General features: G+C 41.6%; 1 protein-coding gene across 1 annotated transcript; it reads right to left on the reverse strand.

The window, feature by feature from the left end:
- Positions 1–9,596: 9,596 nt before the first annotated feature.
- LOC148507685 (troponin T, cardiac muscle isoforms-like) lies at positions 9,597–26,874 on the reverse strand. Its single transcript, XM_088445748.1, has 6 exons — positions 26,764–26,874; positions 23,900–23,977; positions 22,025–22,135; positions 12,478–12,587; positions 9,785–9,875; positions 9,597–9,651 (listed from the first exon to the last, which is right to left on the reverse strand). Exons 1-6 carry the CDS (start codon positions 26,860–26,862, stop codon positions 9,607–9,609), a joined length of 534 nt encoding a protein of 177 aa, XP_088301874.1. The 5' UTR covers positions 26,863–26,874; the 3' UTR covers positions 9,597–9,606.
- Between the last annotated feature and the right edge of the window lie 686 nt (positions 26,875–27,560).

Genomic DNA, 27,560 nt, shown 5'->3' on the forward strand with positions numbered 1-27,560 from the left:
GTATGTTCCCTGTCACTGACTGTAGAGAGGACAGGGCAGGGTCGTGTCGGGGGTTAGGGGGGGTTTCAGAGGGTCATATCAGAAGAACTTCCCTGTCTGTCATGTATCTGAATTCAGTGGAACTTGCAGGCAGTGTGGTGGCTGCCCCTTCCCTCTCCTCGGGTCTTCTTCTAACCTGGGAGTTCCAGCCTGTCAATCACGAAAGGAGCTCCACTCCCTCCAGACTACACGAGCAGCTGCTGTCACAATACTTGGTGAGGAGAATTTATATGTATATGTGTGCATATATGTGTGTGTGTGTGTCCCTGTGTATGTATGTGTGTGTGAGGGGAATGAGTGTTGACAGGGTGAATTAATGCTTTAATGGATGCTGGGATGTATGTGACATGATTGATTAATGGGTTAATAATTGCTGTGTGGGGGGAAGTTCTTAGGTGTTGAGTGGGGGTGATAATGAGTAAATAGGTTGATGAATACTGTGTGGGGAGATCTTTAAATGAACTGATAGAGTGGATGAAAGTGTTACTGGGTGCTGGGAGGGTGACATGATAATGGAATGGAGAGGAATAGGTAATGGATTCTCAGTGGGGATTGGTGGGTTTATGAGGGAATGGCTTAATAGGGGGTTAATTCATGGATTATTGATGGTGATGGATGGGGGGAAAGTAATGGTTGATAAATGGGTTAATAGGTGTTGACAGGAAGGGTGAATGGGTTGCTGGGGTTAAATGGGGGTTGTAAATGGGGGTGCAGTTGAATGGGCAAATTGTGTTCTCTGAGTATACAACAACGTATCATAGATTTACAGACATGATGTATTGGTTCATGCCAGGTTGGTTCAGCAGGGCACTGCTCACTGCCCATCTTGCATATGGAAAAATTCCCCCTGGCCCCTTTGGAATGCCATGCTGAGCTCAGAACAAGAGTCATTTGGATTGGAAGAAGGTATTGCCACGCTTTCTTCTATACTGAGACATCTGTTTATTGCCTCCATGGCCATTTTGTAGTCTAAGTTCCACAGCCAGCACCAATTTATGGCCTCTGTTTGCATCAACATGGTCTGAGGTAAACTAATGTATTTACATGTGTTATGGTATGGTACTGTGACACTTAAGTGTGGTATAATTACACATTGGGCACTTATTTATGGCATAATTACATATTGGGCACTTATGTGTGGCATTGCTGTCAGGCATAAGCATGTATTAAGGGTACAGCTATGTGGCATATATTATTTTTGGGGGCACTGATGTGTAGCATATTACTGTCCAGAGTATACACACAAATGCAAAGTTTAAAAGCATGTGAGTGAGGTTTATCTAGATTGTTTGGGGGAGCAGGGGTGGTAAGGTCAATCTTTGCCTAGGGCGCCCAGAAACCTTGCACCGGCCCTGCCTGCTCCCATTCACAGTTGCAGAACTTTTTCGGGCTGCACCCACTCTGTGAAATGCCCTTCCACATATAAGACTTTCTTCTAGACTCCAAACCTTCAACATTACCTGAAAACTTACCAGGTTCTTAAGACATATCCATGCCTTCTGGTTTTTATTATTATTTATACAGTTGTTAAGTTATTGAGTATCAAGGTTTATGCCACAATAGACAAATCCTCTTTACTACACTTTAACTATTACTTTAATACCACACTACCCTTACACTTTATACATTTATATCAAATGTATGCTAAACAGGACATTTTTGCAATGCTGCTTTTTTATTACCACTGAAAGGTTATACAAGGATTTATTTATTTTATCATTCAGATTTGTGCATGGAGAACACATTTATGTGCTGGAGGTAAATAGTAGATACAGTAGCAAGGATGTTGTGAAGTGATTGCTACAGAGTCCATTTATGTGCAATGATAAGAGCTAAGAGGCAGCTGACATAATTAAGTAATGTTTCCAAAAGGTGTCTTTTTCTCCTCTGCAATACGTGATCATTTCCATCTTCCTCCCAGGATGCCTTTCCCAGCTCTGGGGCCCTTGGAGCTGTGGTATATAAATAGTAAATGGTGAGCATTTCAACTGCAATATTTACAATTATATGCTTTATACATAAAATAATTAAATGTTCAATGTGTTTATTGCACTAGTCCCAGACAGGGCCACAGGGAGTTCTGTCAGGCTCTGGTACTAGGAGCAGTGCCGGCGCTAGGTGTCTTTGCGCCCAGCACCATTCCGTGTTTCTCCTCCACCTGCTCTTTCCATGTGTTCTCCCCCTCACCTTATAATAATACCTTCGACAGCTGGGTGGAGAGCGGGGATTATCTCCGGCCAGACCCGGCGCCCCTGTGCGGCTGCACTGACAGAACGTGTCAGGAGCCGGGCGTGACTAGGAGGCATGGCCAATTGTGTGAAGGCATTGCCATGCTCCGTTGGCACATAGTATGGAACAGTACTGGTACTGTTCATGCAACATAAACATAGCTCAGTACACTAAGAGGGGTACTCAATATGAAACGTTAACTTCACTGCCGAAGTTAACGTTTCATATCAGAGTTTTTTTCTGCGTTAAGTCTGTTGCGCGCTCCCGCTTATCCCCGTATTCAATATAAAATTAGCAAAAACGGGAAACTCCGAAGTTGGATTTGCGTAAAGTTACGAATGTTTCCTTAAAATAATTGTAAGACCCCCCTAAAGTTGTAAAAACATGGGGGAACACTGTGGGTACCCCCGTTTTAGCCTTTAATTGAAAGTCGGGGATTTAAATAGCCGCAGCAGGTGTTTTTTCCCGACATTGAAGAAGTGATGCAGAAGAGCACTTAGGTTATTTTTTTCATTTTTTAAGTGGTCCCATCAAATTTGGGGTACATGAAAATGGGTACTAGCATATTTTTAAGTCCCTAAAGGTAATTTTTAAAAATTCTGCAAAAATGCACCTGCCACTACTTTGTGCAATGAATAAAACACCTGTCCCATACTTAGGGACCCCACCAGAAATAAGTTCGTTAGTTTGGTAATTTTTTTACCTAATTTTTTTGTTTAAACCCCCCAAAATTTTTTTTTTTTTTTAATGGTGTCCCGATTTTTTTAGGGACATTTTTCTTTTAACATTTCCTTTTAAGGGGACATTCCCAAAACTACAGGCTATTTTTTTATAAGCCTACACCCCCAAACCCCTATTCTGCATTTTTTTCACTTGCTATAGTGATTTGAAAAATTATCCCTGTTTTTTTAAAAATGGACCTTGACCCCATTTAAGGAAAAAAACGGGAATTTTCGGGAAATATGCCTGGGACCCCCCTAAAGATGTCCAGACATGGGGGATCACTATGGGTAACCCCATTTTTGCCTGCAAAAGAAAGTCGGGTTTTAAAATAGCTTTGCCAGGTGTTTTTTCCTGCCACGGCTATTAGAAACTCCGACTTCCTTCTGTAGTTAAAAATGGGGGTACCCATAGTGATCCCTCATATCTAGATATCATTAGGGTGGTCCCTAGAATATTCGGGAAATATTCTAGGGACCTCCCTAATGATGTGTAGACATGGGAGATCACTATGGGTACCCCCATTTTTAACTCCTGCAGGAAGGAAGTCGGGGTTTCTAATAGCCGCGGCAAGTGCATAAATGTGACTTTGAAGAAAGTGGTGCAGAAGAGCATTTAGAATTTCTTTTTGCGAAAAATAACTATGCCCAGCAAATTTGGGGTACTTGAAAATGGGGGTCAGCATATTTTAAAGTTGCAAAAGAGACTTGAAAAAAATCGTGAAAAACCCACTTGCGCAAGGAGCTGCAATGAAAAAAACACCTGGGGCATACTTGGGGACCCCCCCAGAGTCAAGTTCGCTATTTTTAACTTTGTTCCCCAACATTTTTTTTTTTGGCCCCCCAATTATTTTTTTTTGACACAGATCGTTTCAAGGGGTCATTCTGAAGGGTGCAGGCTATTTTTTCTAAACCTGCACCCCTAAACCCCAATTCTGCACTTTTTTTCGCCACCTATTCAGTGGTGAAAAGTTATCCCCGTTTTTTTATCAAAGACTTTTCAAAACTGCGATAAGTCTCTGAAATTGAATACGGTGTAAAAGTAAAACCTGCGATAATGACGTCATACCTCCGATATTAACGCAAAAACGGACTTATCGCTCCCATATTGAATACCCCTGTATAGCTAAAGCTTTTCTAAATATTGCTGTTAAGCTGTGTAATCGGGAGTCTGATAAAGATGGTTATTGGTTACAAAATCCTGGACTATACTAGTAAAATCAGGATACAGTACATTGCAACCATAATTAGTTAGAAAAACAGCGCCGTGAAGATGTAAAACATATGTACCCACAAGTTAAAAAAATATATTTTAATATATATTAATAAAACATACATATTAGCACTCTAGTAACAAATGGTGAATGCATACAAGACATCACATTAAAGTAATATCAATATACTAAAACATGTAGCAATATTTAAGCATGTCTAAACTGCAACAACAGTAACAGTAATTGAATCTAAATCCCCACAGCTCCAATATAAACCACAAATAGATGTATCCAGTTAAAACTTCACAGATGCATCCAGCTGGAAAGGAAATTATTGTTAGATGCACACACCATTGTGTAAGCGGAGTTCTTGAAAAAAACAATAAAAAAAAATATATATATATATAAATCCAAAAAAGAGAACGGCACTCAGAGTAGTCAAAAAATGCATGTAAAATGTATTATATGAGGTCTACAGTCATTTCTGGGCCAAAGCCCCGTCTTCAGGAACACAATACAGTCAAAAACAAACAAGTGAAACAACAACATAAACCCCCCATATGTACCTTGCCACCAGCCGGCGCGCGTCTCCATCCGTCCGTCAGGAACCGCCCGCCAGAAGCATGTGACCGCCGCACTTCCGGAAACTGCAGCCGACGTCGTCATAGGAACCACAGTATGCATTCCACAGACCCGGAGTAGTTACTCATTAAGGAATCCAAGTGGATTCTCAGACTTAATACCATGGCTCTCAATGGATTAAACGAAAAGATCAATTGGAATAACCTCATGTGATTGGCTTATTGCTGTGACATTAAGTTTGCACCTCCTACAAGTACTGTAGTATCTGGGGTTAATGGGAATTTTGTGAGTGGACATATGGACCGTTGTGGTCTTAACGTGGAATGTGTCTCTTTACTCAGTTTTTATTAATTATGTTAGTTTTTATCTTTGTACATGTTATAAATTTGGGGTTGTTGTGTACATGCACTAATCGGTGCCTGTCTTGCTGTATCCCCAGTTTCCGCTGCCAGGGGGCGTGGCCTGCTAACGACTGTGGAATGCAGGCTTCCGGGTCTGTGGAACGCATACTGTGGATGACGACGTCGGCTGCAGTTTCCGGAAGTGCGGCGGTCACGTGCTTCCGGCGGGCGGTTCCTGACGGATGGCTGGAGACAAGCGCCGGCTGGTGGTAAGGTACATATGGGGGGTTTATGTTGTTGTTTCACTTGTTTGTTTTTGACTGTATTGTGGTCCTGAAGACGGGGATTCGGCCCAGAAACGGCTGTAGACCTCTTATAATACATTTTACATGCATTTTTGACTACTCTTAGTGCCGATCTCTTTTTTGGATTTATGTGGATTGCTTGGATAGTGCCCTGGAGGCAGTTGTGGTGTTGTTGGGAGTGCCAACAGATTGTGGATTATATATATATATATATATATATATATATATATGATCACTTTGTAGGGACAGTATTTCATTTAACACCACATTGTTCAGATGGGATGTAGTGATGAGAACGGCGGACACATGGTCTCAATGCTGACAGCGGAATGCCAGCAAGGGATGTAACATAGGCTTTGAAATACCGACGCCCATGTTAATCTCTGTGCCACAACGCTGAGGACGCCAGCCCGAACAAAGGTAAGTCAGGGGCGCCCTTAGCATTAGCCGCGTGGGCGGTGGGGGGCGGTTAGTATTAGGGAGTCTAGTGGGGTTAGCCTTAGGTTTTTTTTGGGGGGGAGATTAGGGTTAGGCACCCCTTGGAGGGAGGGTTAGGGTTAGGCACCACTAGGGGGGAGGTTAGGTTTAGGCTCCCCCCTGGGAGGGTTAGCTTTAGGGAGCAGGGGAGGGGGTGTTAGGTTTAAGTACCCCTGGGGGAGATGCTAGGGTTAGGCACTAACAGGGGAGGTTAGAGTTAGGCACCACTAAGGGAGGGCTAGGGGGGGGGACAGGGGAGGGTTAATATACTTACCTACCCCTGTCGGTATCTTCTCATGTCTGGCATCTGCTAAACAGCCGCCAGCATTTCAATAACATTTACTTCAGATGGCCATCAGATTAATAATAAATCTCCACTTTAGATATACCTGTTATATTAACAGCTGATGTGGCTGACAGGTGAAAATACAAGCTCAGTCACTTGCCATTATCTGTGGTCCTGCCATTAAACAGCCTCCTCAATGTGGTAGCCAACACTGACTGCTGCTCTGGCTCTATGCAATCATCACCATGAGGAGCAGTCGGGTGGATGGCCAGTGGAGCGGCATCTGTAGTGATGTGATCCCAAAACAACAGCTTGATGAATCCCCCACCCTTTGGGGCCCATTTATTAATGATCACATTTTGCAATGCGATCAGGGCATGCAGTACCACCCATGATCACATGGCAAAATGCGATCATAGTGGTGGAATGTATGATCCGGCACATGCAGGGTGACGGGCTCTGAAAGGAGCCCATTCCGGCGATGTGGCCAAAGGCTGCTGCACATGCACAGTCCCGCAGACTGCACATGACCGGCGCCCATTGCCGGCGGAGGGATCTGAGAGATCCCTCCGCCGGCTGACATGCGGTAAGTTCCCATAGGCTACACCGGCTAACACTATCTTCAGATGGCATTAGCTGCTGGTGCCAATATCAGGAATGCAAAGCACATGGGATTTCTTCAGAACCCTGCTGCGAGCGATACACGGTAACTGGCAGTGTGCTACTGTCCGTACCAGAAGACAAAGCGCGGGGGATTCCACTGTTTTGGGATCATTCCGCTGCAGATGCCGTTCCACTGGCCGTCCGCCGGCTACTCCCCATGGTGATGATTGGATAGAGCCAGAGCAGCTGTCTGTGTTGGCTACCACATTGAGGAGGCTGTTTAACAACAAGACCACAGATATCGACAAGTGACTGAGCTTGTATTTTCACCTGTCAGCCACATCAGCTCTTAATATACCAGTAACAGGTGTATCTAAAGTGGAGATTCATTATTATTCTGATGGCCATCTGAAATATGTGTTAAATGAAATACTGTCCCTACAAAGTGATCATATATATATTTTTTACATTTTTTCAAGAACTTCGCTTACACAATGGTGTGTGAATCTAACAATAATTTCCCACAGAGACATTCCTTTCCAGTTGGATGCAGTTGTGAGGATTTAATTGGATACATCTATTTGTGGTTTATATTGGAGCTGTGGGGATTTAGATACAATTACTGTTACTGTTGTTGCAGTTTAGACATGCTTAAATATTGCTACATGTTTTAGTATATTGATATTACTTTAATGTGATGTCTTGTATGCATTTACCATTTTGATACTAGAGTTATAATATCTATGTTTTATTAATAAATAATAAAATACATTTTATTAGCTTGTGGGTACATATCTTTTTCATCTTCACAGCGCTGTTTTTCTAACTAATTATTTTTCCTTTTTTTGTTTGCCACCGTTCAATAACTGTATGAAGAGAAATAATGTGTTACAAGGTTTCCTTTTTAGTGCCTTAGCTACTATATATTTAAATTTTTACATTGGAACCATGCACACATTGTTATTCCACACCTGGGGGCATATGTATCAAAGCTTGATGTGAGATACAATTGTGAAATATATATCACCAACCAATCAGCTCCAAACTATCATTTCTTACAAACAGCCTGCAAAATGTAAGCTAGAAGCTGATTGGTTGGTGATATATATCTCACAATTTTATCTCACATCATGCTTTGATACATATGCCCCTAAATATACATGCACTTAAAATATTATTTGCTATTTATATATTGAAGATGTTACATACATCTCAACATCAGGCCACAAACAGGCAATTTAGTTGTATAATTTTGATTGAACCAATTGACAGATACTTCAAATCTGTTATGTTTGTGCCCCAATCATAAACATATGGCTATTTTGATGGTGTGCATATCAGGGCTGTATCTAGAGGTGTTGGAGGGGTGCCGGCACACAGATAGCAGGACCCTGTGGGGGGCACAGTTGCTGCCCCACAACACATGTATGTGGATGACCAGGTGCCTGGTACAGCACCCTGCAGTTACTAGCACTACTGCAAAGCCGCCCGGAGCGGCTAAGGGACACCCCGGACAGACACCCTGTAACCTGTGGAGCTCCAATGCTCTATTTACCTGAGTTTTGATATCACGAGTGTAGGTGGCATATACACTTTTTTGAAATGTGCATAGACACCGAAAACCATCTTTAGATTTCTGCATAAGAAATGTTGGCAGACAATTGTATACTGAGGACAGTATGTATGTGATTATATATGTGCAGGATGCCCTTGGAGATGCGACATAGTAAGACATGGATACATCCTCAGACATGCCTCATAGAAGATGTATCTCTTGCACATACAATGCATGTGTAATGATACATAATGAAGATAAGGACTATCACCAGCATTATCTAGCCGCTTCTAATTGACTGCTTTCTTATGGTCCTCTCCAGCTGATACTACTTAATTCATTAGCTATGAAGTCTATATTCTAGCATCTTGCCATCTATTCACAGTACTTATTTGTCTTTCCTTTTGAACTACTGCAGAAAAGATTATCATTTAATATTTGTTATATTAGATGCGAAAGATGCATTCTCCATATAAAATGTAAATAACATAAAACACCTCCACATCCATTAACTAACCCTTTGAAAATTAAATCAAGAGATACTTATGTGTATGACACTTAATATCATTATTATATTGTATATAATTAAGGTAATGTGACTACCACTTACTATTAGCACTGTCACGTTACAGCTTTATGCTATCTTTAGCTTTATAAGTAAGTATGTGTATTTACTTCGTTACAGCTTTATGCTATCTTTAGCTTTAGTAAGTGTATTTACTTTGGCTATTTTAGCTATTTAATTTTTTACACTAATGCCAAGGGGTAGAATTACTTAAGCTTCGAAAAATGAAAACCGGTGGTGTTGCTCCTAGCAACTAATCATGTGTCTATCATTTTCAAGGATGCAATAGAGAATTGATAGGCAAAATCTTCATGCAATGTATAGTATAAAAATATTCTATTTTAACTGATATTGAATGCTACAATATCAATTTCAGTATATGGTCAAAATGGACTTACCTTTTACTGTAGAAGGTAGATATCAATAGGAATACGAGGAAGATAAGAAAGGACAGAGAGTAAGAAAAAAGAAGAAAATGAATGAAACCAGTATGTGAAAGACATCCAGTAGGGGAGAGAAGAGAGAGAATTATACATTGTTTAATGAATAATTCAAATGTAAAAAATAATGTGGAGGGCTATTTTGAACAAAAATACTGATAATCTTCTGAGGTGCAACTGGGTAGTAGGTTTGGGTAACTATAAATTAAGGTGGATCTAAATAGTGCACAGGAAATAAATTCTCCAATTGCTCACATTTTTTGGTGGTCGGTGACTCGGTTCCGCAATACATTAATCTGTAAGAGAGGACGAGGCTTGTAACCAGGTACCCTATAGTATATGTATAGTTTTATATCACAGGACAATGCTAGTTAATATTTTAACAATGCAATTCATGCAATATCATATACAAATATTCAGAGTACTTACCTCATATTTCTGCTTCTTGAATTTCTCTTGGAGATCAAACTTTTCAGCCTCCAGCTGATATATCCAGTTGTACATTTGCTGAGCTTCTGACCTGTATAAGAACATATGAATATATTTCCAAAATCTGCTGAATGTATTACAGTATCACTAAAACATGCTGGAAATTCCAGTGTCACCAACTCAGACCTTTAACAAGTCTTTTTATACCTAATAATTAAAAAATGTGTAAACAAATTTATAAATCCTCACAATTAAATAGTTCAACTGTAAGCAATACAGTTTTCTTTGTCTAAAAGTACCGGTATCCTCCAGATATTTGCCTCTCACCCTCTATCACAAATTGTGCATATTGTGTAGTGTATATGCATATTATGCGTGCTCGGAATGGGATTGAAATCCAGAAAGCGGCTGGCCGAAGGGAGGAAATCTCGAAATCCCGACATTGGCACGTAAGCAACCTAACTCTCCCCTCTCCCTCCTAACCCTAACCCTCCCTTAGGAGTGCCTAACCCTAACCTAAACCCTAGTGCCTAAACCTAATCCCCCCTGCGGCTAAGAGGATGGGCGCCCCAGACTTAACTCGTTTGGTCCCGCGTCATTCTGGATTCTGGCATTGGGATTATGATAGGTGTCAGTATCTCGACGCCTATCATGAATCCCTGGCTGGCATTCTGCCGTCGGAATTGTGACCTAACTACATACCGTCGTGCTCCCCTGGTTGCATGCGACGTCATCAGGTTTGATGTTGTGCTGAAGATCAAACCTGAAGATATTGCATGCGGCACCGTGCAGTGTAATAAAGGACGGAACGAGTGATCATTCCGTTGTTCATTAGAACGATCTGATGTGTACCCAGGATCTCATATGTTGGCCTGTCGGGCTGACATATTGGCTGGGTACACTTCTCTCAGTGTGCATCCAGCTTTAGGAGTTGATTGGTTGGTATACTTTGTCTCCATCCACTTTATATCTCTCCAAGACTTAGTACATAGACCCCAGAGAGATAGCACACTCCCAGCTGAGAGCAAACTTTCTGATTTGAAGGTCTTCATTATACAAGAGGCATATACCTAACTGGCAAGGGCAATTCTATATTTATAATTTTCTAAGCACATTATACTTCACTGTCAGCATCTGTTTTTCTTGCTACAGATCTGATACATGAAGGAATCATTAGTTCCCTTTACGAGTAAACGGTAATATTTCGGTTACAGAGACACATTGACACATTGAGGCTGATGCAGAGTTGAATGTATGATAATGACAAGGGATGATCTGAATATTGTGGCTATTACAAAGTCATGGTGCAATGAAAATCATGACTGGGACATAGCTATACCGGGATATACATTATTAAGAACTATCAGGAAGGGTGGCGGATAGGAGGAGGGGTAGCAATGCATCTGAAAAAGCATAAATACTACTTTAAAGTGTTCTATATACTAAGCCTTAGAGATAGATATAATAGACTTAGGTAAAGTACCAACCAATTAGCTTCTGTCACTTTTCAGGCTGTGTTAATGATGGCTAGGAACTGATTGGTTGGTACTTTATCTCTGTCCGCTTTATCTCTCTCCAAGGCTTTGTACCTACACCCCAAAGTATTGAAGAAAAAACTGAGGCTTTTTGAAATGATCATATACTGTAAATGGGGGAGAAGGCTATTCTTTGTACTGGGGTGATCTGTAGACCATCTGGTCAGGAAGACGTACTGTGCAGCAACCTATTGCAGGACATCCTTAAAAAGAGCGGTAACAATCATGAGAGACTTTAATCTACCTTATGTAAACTGGGAGGGGTATTTTGCAAGTTTTTCTAGAACTAGGGACTTTCTGAAAAACTTGCAGGGAGCATCCCTTAAGCATTGGTGAACAAGCCCACTCGCAAAGACGCAATATTAGACCTAATGCTCACAAATGGTGACAGAATCCTGACGTAAATGTGGGTGAGAGCCTAGGATCCAGTGACCATCAAGCAATATGGTTTAGTATAAAGACAGAGACCAACTCATACCACACAAAAACAAAGGTGTTAGATTTTAGGAAGACTGACTTTGTAGCGATGGGAAATATGTTAGTGATTTGTGTGAGAGGTGAGAAGAATTAAAAAGTGCAATACTATAAGTTACAGACCTTTGTAGCCTTGAAGCCAGTGTGGTTTGCAAAATAAATAGCAAGTATTGTGAATGCAAAAAAGATGTCCTTTAGTATATATAATCAGACTTAGAATGATGAAGACAAAGAGGTGTATCTTGTTAGAAAGAAGGAGGCTAAGAAGGTAATCAGATAGGCATACGTTGAAGAGAAAATGGCTCAGTCAGTAGGTAAAGGAGGCAAGACTTATTTTTAGGTTTATAAAGCTGGGTACACACTACACCTACCTGTGGATTGAGAAGTGTATACACAATTAGCAATTTCTCTTGCGATGTGTCTGCACAGTTAGCACTGATGTCACAACTGGATGGGCATTAAATTAGCCCGCTTAGTTAAGCTGATACACACCTCAGGTCCCTGCAGCATGTGTACGGGCGATCGGCAGGTTCACTGATTTGATCTTTAACTACAGATTATCCTGCTACTCATTGGCATTGTCATATCTAACATCACCCAGGTGTGTGTCTAGCCTAGCACTACACGTCCACATCCAAAATCTAATACAAAAGGAGCATAATATTATTATATATAGTATCATACCTTAGCTTTTCTTCATTCAGGTTCTCAATATTTAGAGGCTTTCTTCTCTCTGCCAAAATCATTTTTTTCTTCTCTCTCTCGGTGTGTTTTTTCCCTCCTTTCCTCTCTGTCTAATAAAGCACATACAAATAGAACACATCATTAACCACTGTATATGTCTAGAGTTTCATTGTTGCAGCAATCTTCATATTTTTAAAAGCATAACTGTTATGAAGATTTTAAAATAAATTTGCTACAGTAGGTCTGAATGTTTTCTATATCTGTTCTGAAAAGTCTAGCCAAAATACAGGAACTCATCAAATGACCTCAGCTTTCAATAAGTCCTTCCCCTGGGCATTATTTTCATTTTAGTGTACCGTAATGACGGGAGAGTTTTGTGTTACTTGTACTACATGGGAATAATTCAATGTGGACGACATGACTGGACTGAGATATGTGATCATCCATCAAGATATGGTTATTGTCCTGTTTACCTATACAAGAAACACAAATAATATCCTGCACAGGACAAAAATGGAATTCAATTTATACACCAGCAATTTAGTACATTCTAATAATTAGTTACAAAATTTTGTATATAGCTGAAGGTGCTCCCTGGAATCGAATATCAAGTACTCAGAAAAAAAACCTTCCATTGGCCTCAGCGAATGAGCAGCAAGTGATTCCTTTGTGGGGCACTTTTTTATAATAAATTAATTGATGTAATGGATATCAGGAAATATACATAATTACAATATAACTTTTAATCGGTTCCATCTTTAAAGAGATTGGGGATTATTTTGACTCTGAGTGTGAAAATATAACAGAGTCACCCATCAATAAACCCCCATAAATACCATATAATTTATATAATTGATATCACAAAATGAACATAATTAAAACATAACTTTTAATCGGATCCTTTTTTAAAAGAAATGGGGAATTATTATGACTCTGATTATAAAAATATGATAGTCACCCATCAATCAGCACACATAAATATCATATCCATCAATAAGCACACATAAATATCATATCCATCAATAAGCACACATAAATATCATATTAGACATTCTGTATTTGTGTATGAAATAATTACCTTGTGGTGATCATAATTAATCATTAACAATGTATCATCTAATGGGTAAAATAGGCAGGTTTAGCAGTTAGTACATTCTCCCTTTTTCTTCATTAATTAATTTATGTAGTAGCACTATATGCAACCAACATACACACAAATTAGAATTTAAACACTATAATGCTTCTAAAAAATTTTTACAAATGTTTTTGATAAATGTTGCAGATATAGTATATACATACAGGATAGATATATTCTCGATATACTTTTGTTATATGAGAGATAGTTTGTTTTATCTTTGTCTTTCTCTCAACCATAAATGCCAGCAATTCAGTATCATGTATTAGAAACAAATAATACACAATAAATAATAAATAAATGACACATCTAGTCATGTATACAATGTTGCAGCCTCTGGGCCTGATTCAGACCCGCTTGCAGGTCGATGGTTCCCCACTGCGCATGCGCGAGACCCGGCCAGCAATGGCCGCTCCATTGCTACGGGTCTCGCACCAAAATGGGGCGGCTGTCGATTTTGATTGACAGCTCGCCCTGTTTTGGAGGCGGCCAGGGGGGGTGGCTGGCCAAACAGAGGCGTTCCCGAAGGAATGCCTGCCATTTGGGGGCAGCCTCAGTAGTGAGCTTCCGGCTCTATTAGAGCCGTAAGCTCACCGGAGCTTGCGATGGACGAGACTCTACCACAAGGGTCGCAAGCCTGATGGTCGCGACCATTGCGACCATCACCTGCCCGCTTGCAAAAGCTATGGGTGGTCACCCACAGCTTAGCGAGCGGCCAGGAGGCCGACACTAAAAAAAAAATAATGCCACCCTGATTCAGAGCGAGCGCTCTGAAAGAGCGTCCGGCTCTGAATCAGGGCCTCTGTCTCTTGTGATTATTATTTACACTTCATGGAAAAACTATTGGGGGAGAATACATGAAAGATATTTCTCAGGTGGGTCATGACTTACCCCGATGGCGCATTCGTCTCTTGCAATACTTTAAGTAACAGGGCCCACCTAACACCATACACGGGCGCACTGTCCCCCACTACTCTCTTTTGTTTCCAACAATGCTGCCGTGTGTTCCTCTCTCATCCCAGGTCTGCTCAATTTGAAGACCTAGGAAAGCAGAAGGAACCGGACCTTCACACTGTACCTAACCATTTATCTGTCCTTTTTTAATCTCTTTGGTTCTTCCTGCCAGCTCATTTAAGAATAGCGGTGTACATGTATTCTCCCCCAATAGTTTTTCCATGAAGTGGAAATAATAATCACAGGAGACAGGGGCTGCAACATTGTATACATGACTAGATGTGTCATTTATTTATTATTTATTGTCTATTATTTGTTTCTAATACATGATACTGAATTGCTGGCATTTATGGTTGAGAGAAAGACAGAGATAAAACAAACTATGTCTCATATAACAAAAGTATATCGAGAATATATCTGTCCTGTATGTATATACTATATCTGCAACAATCATCAAAAACATTTAAACTTTTTTTTAGAAGCATTATAGTGTTTAAATTCCAATTTATGTGTATGTTGGTTGCATATAGTGCTACTACATAAATGAATTCATGAAGAAAGGGAGTGAATGTACTAACTGCTAAACCTGCTTATTTTACCCATTAGGTGATACATTGTTAATGATTAAATATGATCACCACAAGGAAATTATTTCATACACAATTACAGAATGTCTAATCTGATATTTATGTGTGCTTATTGATGGATATGATATTTATGTGTGCTTATTGATGGATATGATATTTGTGTGTGCTTATTGATGGATATGATATTTGTGTGTGCTTATTGATGGGTGACTATCATATTTTCATAATCAGAGCCATAATAATTCCCAATTTCTTTTAAAGAAGGATCCGATTCAAAGTTATGTTTTAATTATGTTCATTTTGTGATATCAATTATATAAATTATATGGTATTTATGGGGGTTTATTGATGGGTATCATATTTTCACACTCAGAGTCAAAATAATCCCCAATCTCTTTAAAGAGGGAACCGATTAAAAGTTATATTGTAATTATGTATATTTCCTGATATCCATTACATCAATGAATTTATTATAAAAGAGTGCCCCACAAAGGAATCACTTGCTGCACATTGGCCAATGGAAGGGTTTTTTTCTGAGTACTGTTTACCTATACACCTGAATACCGTATTAGTGGTAATCCTTTACTACAGAATCCTTTGTGTATATTTACTAAAGTGCGGGTTTTTAGAAGTGAAGTTGTTGCCCATAGCGACCAGTCAGATTCTGCTTAACATTTATCGAGCACCTTCTAGAAGATAATAGCTAGAAACTGATTGGTTGCTATGGGCAACATCTCTGCTTCTAAAAACCTGCACTCTAGTAAATATAGTCACTGGAGTCAACTAAGTAAGCTTGTTAAGCCTTAAGGGGAAAGTTGCTGCTATAAACCAATACCTCTATTACAGGAGGAAATATTATGCATTAAGTGTTGGGTGATAACATGGTGCAATAGATTCTTGGCCTCTACTTTTGCTTACAGGTGGAGTGTTTAGTGTAACTTCCACCTGGAATATGTGTCTGAAACTGAACAGAGGAAGGAAACCCCCTGTATTCTTAACACTGGAGCAATTTCTCAGGCAGATCTGGAAATCCCAGATATCAGTGGAATAATTGCAGGGCAGGCAAAGCACAATGTATCAGCATTCATTGATGATCTATTACTTGAATCAGCCCTTGGCCTGTCTTTGTAAAGACTGCATTCTAAAGATGTAATTCCAAGGATGCAGAGTTATAACTGGAGTTTATGGGGTTTATGTGTCAAGAATGGCAAAGAGTGGAGAAGTTCCCCATAGCAATCAATCAGCTCCTACCTATTATTTTTTTATAGACTATACTTGATAAATGCTGATTGATTGCTATGGACAACTTCGCCACTAGTCCACTTCTCCACGTTTTTCACTTCTTGATACATTAACCCTTAAAACCCATTTCTCCTTTGTTCACAAGTAAAACCATCTTCAACATCTTAGGTTTTTTCTTTCTCAATGTCTACACTTTTCACAACCCAAGAATGTTTGTCTGTCTGCAACTGTGATCCTGTCTCTAATGCAACACTCCCTGTTAATTAGACCGCTGAACATAGTAATCAAACACACCCTCCCCCTTTTCCAGCTGATACAGTGTGTAGTATTTAAGAGAATTAATTTCAAGACATGCAATCAGGCATTGGGCTGCAACTGTGAAGGCGGAATTCTAATGCTGCCCATCCACTACACGACATAGAAACGACAGCACGATTACAACATTGTAAACATGTTGTCGTTTCTATGTCTGTGATGTGCCTACACTGAATGAGCAGTCGTTCAGTGCAGGCTCATCAATCATCTGGTAACATGATGAACCTGACAGTAACCTTAGGTTGACCAGCATGTTTGCCCGATGATAGATGTCCAATACGACCAGTGTGCACACGGATCGCTGGTCATATTAGACATTAAACTGCATGATTTGCAGGCAATTACCAAGCGTTTGAGTGATAATGACTTTTGTTATCGCTCAATCGTTAGGTTTAATCGCCTAGTGGATGGGCAGCATAAGAATATCATTCAAATGATACAGAGTTATAACTGGAGTTTATGCATTTTTCCACACTCCCTAATCTTAAATATACAAGTTACCCCTGCAAAGTTCTACTAAATTCCACCTCCTGCAACATCACCTGGTAATTTCACAAATTGTTTCATAACATGGACTATTATTATTATTACTACTGCATTCTGTCTTCACACATCTTGAAGTATGGCATCTCTGTTATTTATCCATTTTACCTTACACTTATATGTGCAACTGGCTGATGTACCAGGTTTTACCTGGGTAGACCTCTATAGTAATGCATCCCCTCCCCCACTGCTATAGTGAAACATTTCCCTTCCTCGCCCATGTTGTAACACATTTGACATTCCCCTCTCTTACCTTTGTAGAAATATTTTTCCTCTCTCACACCGGTAGTAACACATTCCCCTTCCTCACCTCTGGAGTAACACATTCCCCTCACTCACCTCTGTTGTAACACATTATCCCCGCTTACCCCTGTAACACATTCCCTTCCCTCATTTGACATTCTCCTCCCTCACCTCTGTAGTAAGACAATCCCCTCCCATACCTGTGTAGTAACACATTCTCTTCCCTCACCTCACAGCTGTTGTAACACATTTTTTTCTCTCACTTCTATAGTAACACATTCCTCTCTCACAGCTGTTGTAACACATTTTCCTCTCTCTCCTCTGTTTTAACACATTCCCCTCCCTCATTATTCAAATAAGGGAGCCACACCAACTGCCAGTGATGTTTGGCAGAACTTGGGGTTACAGTTGGTTTCTGAATATTGAACTGTGCTGCAGCCACAATGAGTCAGTCAGTGAGTATACTGCACAGGGGGAGGAAACATTTTAGCCCTTTTCACCCCCTTAGGAGTTTAATTTTGAAAAATCCCTGCTTAGTGGGCACTTACGTCATGGAAGGCATATACTCCATGATTATCATGTTTCTATCTCTAGAGGTTTGGGCTGGGCAATAATGAGTCAATGGGGTAAATTTACTAAGAATCGTGTTTGGGCAAGATTACAATCTCACGCAAGTTTTGGCTGTTTTTCCAACAAATTAGAGAAATTACCAAACTCTCAACAAAATATACTTTTCAAATAGACGACCACCTGAGGTGAGTGTTTGCGTGAGTTTGGATGTGTTTGCATGTGTTCACAGATGTTTCAAGTTGCAATTAGTGGGAAATCAATGATGATGCTTTTTAATGGTGCTAAATCAGCTGCATTGATTTGTGTGAAGCAAAAATGGCAATATATACTACCAATGGTATTTGTTGCATGTGGCTGGGATTTCAGAGGATCTACCATCAGGCTGGAAGGACCCAGAAGCAAGAAACTGAGCAGAAAATTAGTTAATGCAGGTATTACAAATGCTGCTCAGACCACATTTTTTTGGAAGTGTTCGAACCTGAACCCATTGGTCGATGGTGAAGTCAAACAGATGTTTTGGGTGAACTGTTACAACCGGTGGTGGATTTTACCTAGAGACTGCAAGGCTGCAGCCCCCCCAGTAAAATTGTCCACTTTTCCAGTGACTGCACTGGCTACACTGTACCTGGAGGTGGCTTCCTATTGGAAGCGCCACCTGCCAGTCACGCACAGGACAGGCAGCCCCAGGGGGAGGTGTCTCCTCCCCCTGAGACTGCCTGTCCAGGCTGCCATAAGCAAAGAGCAGCTTCCAGTGGAAGCTGCTGCTCTGCCTTTTGGGCACCCCTACAGGGCTTCTTGGGGCTGCTACCAATGCAGCATCGAGAAGCTGGTCTGGTGTTATGCGCATGCACGGTGCTACTGCTGCTCATGCACAAGTCCCAGTGCCTGACATTCATTGTGCAGGTGCTGGGACCAGAAGCAGTGTCAGCCCCCCTCAGGTAAGAGGGCAGGAGCTGCTCCAGGTAACAACATATTCCATTTGTATGACCAAGTCAAACTGGACCAAGACCCTGACACAGCATGTTCCCACTCTGTCTCTGGCTATTGGTAATTTTCAGTCTGTGACCGGTAGAGTTTTCGTGACATCCAAATCAACATTCTCACAGTACATACAGTAACTCTGGGAATGGTGGCATTTCAGCCACTAATAAATACCTGCATCTGCTTCCCTAGCCAGGAGTCACAGTGGCATGCAGCCAGGGTAGATTATTTCTAGCATTGTGGGTATGCCTAATGTCCTGGGTGATATGGCATTCTTGTGGCGGGTCAATCTGCTGGCAGCCTTTCATCCAAACAGCACGTGGTGGGATTTCATGACCTCCTGCACAAGGGCCATGTTCTACATTCACATTGCACCCCATCTTGGTCTTGCCCTTCTGCCTTGGTGGCTCATCACTACTGCCTGTACTGCTCAATAGGACCTCTTGAGATGCAACCTCCTCTATCTCACTCTCTCCCTGCCTCTCCTCTGCACTGGATATATTCCTTTCCCCCTCCTTATACAAACACAAAATACACAGAAAAAAAGACAAACTAACACAAACCTACTCTCCTACTACCCACACACACACACAAACAACACTGACAGGACAAAAGAAGAAAAACACAATCAAGAAAGACAGAACAATGAGACAAACTGATATATGACAAGACAATAAATAAGCACAAAATTTTTTTCACATACCAAGCAGCAATCTATTCCAATAGCCAAAAACTCTCCTACACCACTAAACACACTCCTCACTGTCCCTCTGAAACCTCCAACCAACAAAACCCTCAAAGGTTGGGCTGTTTGTGATGTTTTTATATGTTTAGGTAGTGTGTACATGACGTGACTGCTTCAATCAGAACATGTTTCTAGGATGATACATTCTCCTGTGTGTTTTATAAACACAGCCATTCTCCTGTGTGTTTTATTAACACAACCATTCTCCTTTGTGTTTTATAAACACATCCATTCTCACATGTTTTCTAAACTCATCCATTCTCACACGTGTTTTACCTAAAACTCACACGACAAAACACATTTGCATTCACCATCGAAAAACACAATTTAGCAAAAATCACTTCTTGGTAAATTTGCGAGTTTGGTCAGGGAAAACTCACGCCTGTTTGTAGGAACCTGTTCAAGTTTAATCTTGCCCAAACACAATACTTAGTAAATTTACCCCAGTGAGTCAGTCAGAACTTGGGGCCTGATTCAGAGGCGCACACGCTATTTGCATGCACTCGCTCTGAATCAGGGCATCCCTTTTAAAAAAAATCCGGCCTCCAGGCCGCTCGCACAGCTGTGGGTGACCACCCACAGCTTGTGCGAACGGCCTGATGATGGTCGCAATTATCGCGACCATCGGCATTGCGAGGAGACCCTTGTGGTAGGGTCTCAGCACTCGCAATGCCAAGTGGACGTCCTGCTCTAATAGAGCAGGAAGTTCACTACTGACATCACAAGTGATGTCAGTTGGGCCACCCACAAACGACAGGCATTACTTTGGGAACGTCTCCGTTTTACAGCCACCCCCCCTCCCCGCCTACAAAACGGGGTGAGCTGTCTATCAACATCGACAGCCGCCCCATTTTGTTGCGAGCCCCAGAGCGAGAGATTTCTCACTCGCTATGGGGCTTGCGCACGCCGCACATGCGCATTGGCCCACCATCGACCAGCTTGCGAGCAGGTCTGAATCAGGCCTTTGATTTATTATATATAGATATACTGACTGCTTTGCATGTCTCTCCTTACTGCCGCATCATGGGCTCTTTACTCTACAATGCCTCTCCTGCCCTCATCTTTCCAATCGCATTTACCCAGTATATCCTTCCACTTCAATTTACTGTTCTTTTTCTTTTCTCTTGAATTTCCCACCGTATGTTACACTTCTATGAATTGCTCTTCCTGCCCACTGTATAGTGCACCCTAGATGGCTCCCTCGCTTGGGTCTCTTATTGTGTAGAATGAACAATATATAGTTCGGATGATTTTGCAAGGATCTTGACTAGTATTTTTATCTGCCACATTACATGTAATCAATTCTAGGCATTGCCTATTCTGCCCATTGTAATCCTACAGCTACTTCACCTCGTGCCTTCAGTCCTATTGGAGAAAAGCGCTGCATAAATAAAATTAGTATTATTGTTATTATTATTACTTGTCTTCATATCTTCCCTGATTACCTCCCTCCCTGTTCTCACGCAAGGATTGCAAACATGTATGCTTCTCTAAGCAAGTCAGAAGCTAAATATTTCTTTTTACAGCTTAAATTAAAAAGAAACATTTTATATTCTATTCTATATGTTCTTCTTAATTTGAACATTGTGTTAAGCTCATCTTACACAGGCCTGACTCAGTGTGTCATATGGGGCGAGGTGATGTGGCAGCCTTCCAAAAAGTAGGTACCCAATCTGGAAGGGAACCATTATCTAAAACCTGACTTGCTGAAAGAAACACCGCAATGGGAATTGGATCGGGTTAAAATGGAGCCTAATCCATCACCTCTTGTGCCTCCGCCAAAAGCAAAAGGACAATGGACTCTTCCCTGTTTCCGTATGGTGAAGCAGTAAACAGTGTGTCTGGGAAATCACTCCAAGGGAGTCAGTGTTTATATGCCCTTTAGCGTAGCATTACTCGGTAGGCTTTTTGTACGGTGCACCTACTGCCATTGTTTAAGAATAATGTTTTTCCTAGATATTTGCAAATTGATAATAAATTACAGTTCTACATTCCAGCCGTCTGCCTAAGTGATAAAAACCCATAGATGTATACAGGGTGTCTTCAGACAGTACATAAGACTGTATATGGTCTGACCAACTAAGCTGAGCAGCAAAAGAGCTAACATTAACTCGGTCTCCTCAAACCATTATGCTTCATTTATTTACAAAATGATGTCATACAATGTATCTGTATGATCAGAGGAAAAGCCTCAATAACACAGCCATAAAAATATAGGCAATTTTTTTTTACCTTTTGTAGGTAGCCTCCAAAGTGAAGCATGTTGGAAAATGCCTTCATTTTCTTAACATCTTCCTCTGCTCTCCTCCTGTTTTCCTCTTCCTCCTTACGGGCACGTTCTTCCTGGGAAGGAAAAATGAATGTGTGAAGTAATAAACCACATTTTCATTGCCAAAACGTGTCTCAATTATAATAATAATACTCAGAATAATAATAATACTCCTCTACAAATTTTAACAAAGTGTAATGACCCTGGCGCTTTAACCACTGTTATAAAGGTCCGTGCAATTTAGGATCATTTTCCTAAAAGTAATGTATAGCAAACCAGATTTCCTGATGGAAAGATGGAATAAAACAGCATATACCAGTGTACATGTAGTGTACATAATGCAGAAGAATATTGTCAGAGCTTGATGACATACTGTACACAGTAATATACTGTAGGAGTTGGGTACAGGATCCTGGTGATCGGCTGCCAGTGGTTAGAATACAGACAGCGACATCCTGATTCTGATGCTTGCAGGTAAATACTCTAACACCTAACCCACCTTTCCATAGCCTAACCCTAACCCCCTCCCCTGCAGCCTAATCCTAACCCTCCCCCCGCAGGCTAACCCTCCCCCTAGTGCCTAACCACAACCCTCCACCTAGTGTCTATCCCCTACCCTAACTCCAAGCCTAATACCGTCGGGATGTCAGCGGTTGGGATGCCATCTACGTCCCATACAGTATGTGTGAATTTCATGTAATAAATCATTATGTTGGTGGACGATGATAATAAAGAACACTTTCTGGATGCTTTGTGCAATTACTAAATACATTCAGAAAATAAAGGTAATTCTTAAAAACTGCAATGAATGGACTTTATGGTGGTCCTTATACTTTCTAATAAGGGGAAGCAATGGATCATATTTTGGGATGTATTATGGGAATATATTTTTGGCCATATTCAAATGCCGGTGAAAAGTCTGTTGATGAACTTTTTGCCGTCATCGCCGCTTTTGGGTGCAAGAAAGTATCGCGTTTGTTCCCGCGTTTCTTCGTATTCAATTCCAAATCAGCAAAAACGGGACCCGGCGAAAATTAAATGATCAAAAAAAACTGTCATTTTTTAGGGAAATCAGCCTGACACCCCCAAAAAGATGCTCTGACATGGGGGATCACTATGGATACCCCCGATTAGCCCTGCTGAAGGTATTTGGGGTCTTTAAATGGTCTCAACAGGTGCTGTTTAGCGTCTTTGGAAAAGTGATGAAGAATAGCATTTAGCAAGTTTTTTAAAAAAAATATTAGTAGTCCCAGCACATTTGGGGTACATGAAAATGGGTGCAAGCATATTTTAAAGTGGCTAATGTGAACTTTTAAAAAACATGAAAAATCCACCTGCCGCGAACACCTGCAATCAAAAAAACTCCTGGCGCATACTTGGCCTGAGTCTATATCGCTAGTTTAGAAGTTTGTCCCCAACTTTTTTTTCACCCCACCTGTGGTACTTTTTAAAAAATTTTTTGACACGAATACCTTTGGGGGACTGTCCAAGGGGTTCAGGGTGCTTTTTGGAATTTTGTACCACAAAACCCCAATTCTGAACTTTTTTTGACACCTATTCATAGGTGATACTTTATTGCTGAATGTTAAAATAACCATGAACTGATTGTCAGAAAAGCAGAAGGATACTGTGCCTTAGAATGGCTCTATTTATTATGGTAAATCTTGCTGACTCTATCTTCAGAAAACTTACAGCAAAGTTTATTTAATTTCTAGCCAATGTTCCAATACGCACAGCATACATGTAATAAGCACTGTTTTGTGTCCATTCCATTTCTTTCATTTGCCAGTTATCAGCAAAAGGTAATACATTAACAATAGGAAAGTTTGTATACTCACCACCACTCTGGCCTGCCTCTCCTTCTCCCTCTCTGTCCGGATCCTCAGCTGCTCTGCCCGTTCTGCTCTTCTTTTTTCCTAAGATGTAAAGAGCAATTACAGGTGGTGAACAAGTGTAGACATTGTATTATATGTGTACTAGAGATAAATGGTTCGCATCCAGGATAATTTGACGAATCCAAGATTAACATGTTTTAGTCAGCCCTGGCAATTAGATCAAAATTGTGCTGCTTGGATCTAGAGGAGATTTAGGGGTCTATTTACTAAGCTTTGTTAGGAGATAAAGTGAACAGAGATAAGGTACCAGCCAATCAGCTCCTAACTGTCATTTTTCAAACACAGCCTTTGACATAGCAATTAGCAGCTGATTGGCTGGTGCCTTACCTCCGTTCACTTTATCTCCTAACAAATCTTTAGTTTCATCCAGCACAGGCTTCATACTTGCATGGAATTGTAGTTATGTGTACAGCATGCAGCATCAGGCACCGTGAGGGGTGGGCTCAGAAGTGCATGGGAAGTCTAACCATGACCCCAAGGTGGCACAAACATCAGGGCACAGCACAATCATAATGGTCCATGCTGTAGGCCAGGAATTTGAAGACTGTTATACCCCTTTTACACCGGAGCTAAAACCCGGGTTTTTGAAGGGTTAACCCGGGCAGCTCCCTGGTGTAAAAGGGCAGAGAGTTGGATCGCCGGGTCGAGTGACCCGGCAATCCAACCCAGGTAACTAGCAGGGTTTAACACGGGCGTAGCCCGTGAAACCCTGCTGTGAGAACAGCGCACTCCAGGTCACGATGACCTGGAGTGTGCTGCTAGCCGGCCGATTGGTCCGGTTTCAGTGGCGCTTGGAGATGACGTCATCTCCAAGCGACCACTTACACTCCGCAAAAGCCGGGTCTATGCAGACCCGACTGCGGTGTTTGAGCGGCGCTGACTCGGGAATATCCCGAGTCGGCGCCAGCAAAAAAACGGGTCTGATCTGGATAGGAACTTTGTTCCAACTCCAGGTCAGACCCGGAATTTAGGTGGAAAAGGGTATAAGAAGGTTCAAGCAACACAGATGAGTGTGTATTTCATTTGCTATGTCTATATTGCAATCAGTATCAAGTGTTTGATACATTTGTCTGTATGGTTTATATACCCTCGTACTTGTGTAAGCTTGCTCATGGATCCTTGTGTTATATAATTTAAGAGGTATTTATCTACAATGGGCTACATTATGTTAATGTCTGGGCATATGTAATTATCCTTATAGGCTGTAATGATTAGGTCAATTGAGTTGAAACATCTATTTAGATATTTGTGGTGATTTTTATGTCTTTTTTAATCTTTCTTAATTCAACAAGAATTCAGTATTCCTAGAATACATTATCATAATAAACATTTTTATAACATACTAATTTTTTTTTTTTTTATATATATAACAAAGGCAAAACTCTAAATAGGCCCGCATATTTACTCAAATCTCATCCACATGCAGCAGAAATGGGACTTGATGACTTAAATAGTGTCATCCTCGTCACCCTCACTTTACAAGAAAGAGAAGTGTTTAGTTCCCAAGCTGTTTATGTGAAAGAGAGAACCCTAGCTCTCTGACAGAGAGGTCACAGCTCAGAAAGCTCAATGGAATCCACCACAATGAACAACATTGATAGAACATAGGGCCTGATTCAGAGCCGGACGCTCTGAATCAGGGCGTTTTTTTTTTGTGCGGCCTCCTGGCCGCTCGCATAGCTGTGGGTGACCACCCACAGCTATTGCGAGCGGCCAGGATTATGGTCACGATGGTCAAGATCATCGGGGCTTGCGACAAGACCCTTGTGGTAGGGTCTCGTCTGCCGTAAGCCCCAGATAGATGGTGATGTCAGTGGGGCCGCCCACAAACGGCAGACATTCGCTTGGGAACGCCTCCCTTTGTGAAGCCCCCCCAGTCACGCCTCCAAAACGGTGCGAGATGTCGATCAAAATCGACAGCCGCCCCCTTTTGGTGCGAGACCTGGAGCAACGGAGCGCCCGACACTAGCCGGGTCTCGCACATGCGCACGTCGGAGCCGGCTCCGGTGTGCGCATGCGCAATGGCCAAACATCGACCTGCTCACGAGCGCGTCTGAATCAGGCCCAGAGTTCATTGATAAAATTTTTATTGTTATTATCTGTCTTAAATAAACTAGCACTGTATTTGTATCATTCAATGGGGGATATTTATCAAAGCTTGGATAAAGTGGAGAGAGATAAAGTACCAACCAATCAGCTCCTAAAGCTGGATACACACTTAACAATATTTTAAATGATTTGCCCGATTCCGACGGATCGGAATGACAAATCGTTCAAATTGTAAAGTGTGTTTCCACTATGTCAGCCGTTGCATGCTCCCACGGGGTCGTCAGCCACATCGTCAGGTCTCCCTACATGCAGCTCAATCTGATGATGCAACTGACAATCCCATTCAGAGGGATGCGGCAGGAGCCGACATATCGGGTGGGCGGGCACCAGATCATCTAATGTGTACCGGCCACCCAATATGTCGGCGGGATGGTCGTCAGTCGCACCGCTAGGTCCACACATCGTGTAGTATGTACCCAGCTTCACTGTAATTTTTCAAACACAGCCTGAAAAGTGACGGTTAGGAGCTGATTGTTTGGTACTTCTTTTTTACTCTCTCTCTCCTTTGATACATCTCCCACAATGTTCATTATAAATGGCCTAAATTAAGCATTAATTATATTTTTTATTCTCCAGTATTTAATACACTGATTAGCTGATCTAACAAAGTCAGAAATGTTGTTGTTGCCAATATTCTGCTTTACATTTCTGCAGATAATTTAGATATGAGATATAATGAGTATATCAGATCTTTTTACCATGCGGTCTGTCAAAGCCAATAGTTCTTCTTCTTCCTTCTTACGATTCTCAAAGTGAGCTTCAATAAGTGTCTGAAGTTCTGTTAGATCCTTTTCCATACGTTTCCTGTGGATATCCTGTGAGGAGAAAGATTGCTCAATAAATATATATATATATATATACAATGGCATCACAAGGGGGGTGCAGGCCGCACCGCGTGTCATCCTCCAAGGGGGTCACACCAAAAGCCGCACACTCCCCCGTCATCACACAGTCGAGCTGCCTGCAAGGCCGCCGAGAGGGGGGGCGCAGCACACCAGTAGATAATGCAAGGTCCCAGGCAGTTGATCCACCGGCTGCCCAATACCTGCCCACTCCCCCACCCAATTCCACCACCATCCTTAAAAGTTTATTTATTTTTTTTAAAGAAAGTGCGTGGCGCATGACATAATGGCATCACACTGCACCACCGCTGCTGGAAGGGTTGAGCTTATTTCCCCTTCATGCTAGGGACCTGGAAGTGACATGAGTAAGGGTGGAAGTGCAGTTCCATGCCCATTAAGGCCACCTAAAGAAGAAAGTTGTCCCCTCGCGAAGAACCCACTGCACGCCCACTACTCCGCCTGCTGCCATTGCTTCAAGGCTGGAATGAGAGGTGCCATCAAGAAGAAGGTAAGTGAAGCAAGAGTGCTGGCTGGAGACAGAAGTGGAGGCTGGCTGGCTGGGGACAGAAGTGGGGTCTGGCTGGCTGGGGACAGAAATGGGGTCTGGCTGGCTGGCTGGGGACAGAAGTAGGGGCTGGCTGGCTGGACACAGA

This window comes from Taudactylus pleione, unplaced genomic scaffold (genome assembly GCF_031769625.1).
Source record: "Taudactylus pleione unplaced genomic scaffold, aTauple2 ptg000387l, whole genome shotgun sequence".
Classification (NCBI taxonomy): Eukaryota; Metazoa; Chordata; class Amphibia; order Anura; family Myobatrachidae; genus Taudactylus; species Taudactylus pleione.

Bases quoted from the DNA above. Each gene is read 5' to 3' on its own strand.
- LOC148507685 (XM_088445748.1), bottom strand. From the start codon at position 26,862: ATGGAAAAGGATCTAACAGAACTTCAGACACTTATTGAAGCTCACTTT. The intron at 12,588-22,024 runs GTAAAAAAAAAT...GTGCTTTATTAG, and splicing joins TTGGAGGCTACCTACAAAAG to ACAGAGAGGAAAGGAGGGAA. The intron at 9,876-12,477 runs GTATGATACTAT...GTTCTTATACAG, and splicing joins CTGAATGAAGAAAAGCTAAG to GTCAGAAGCTCAGCAAATGT.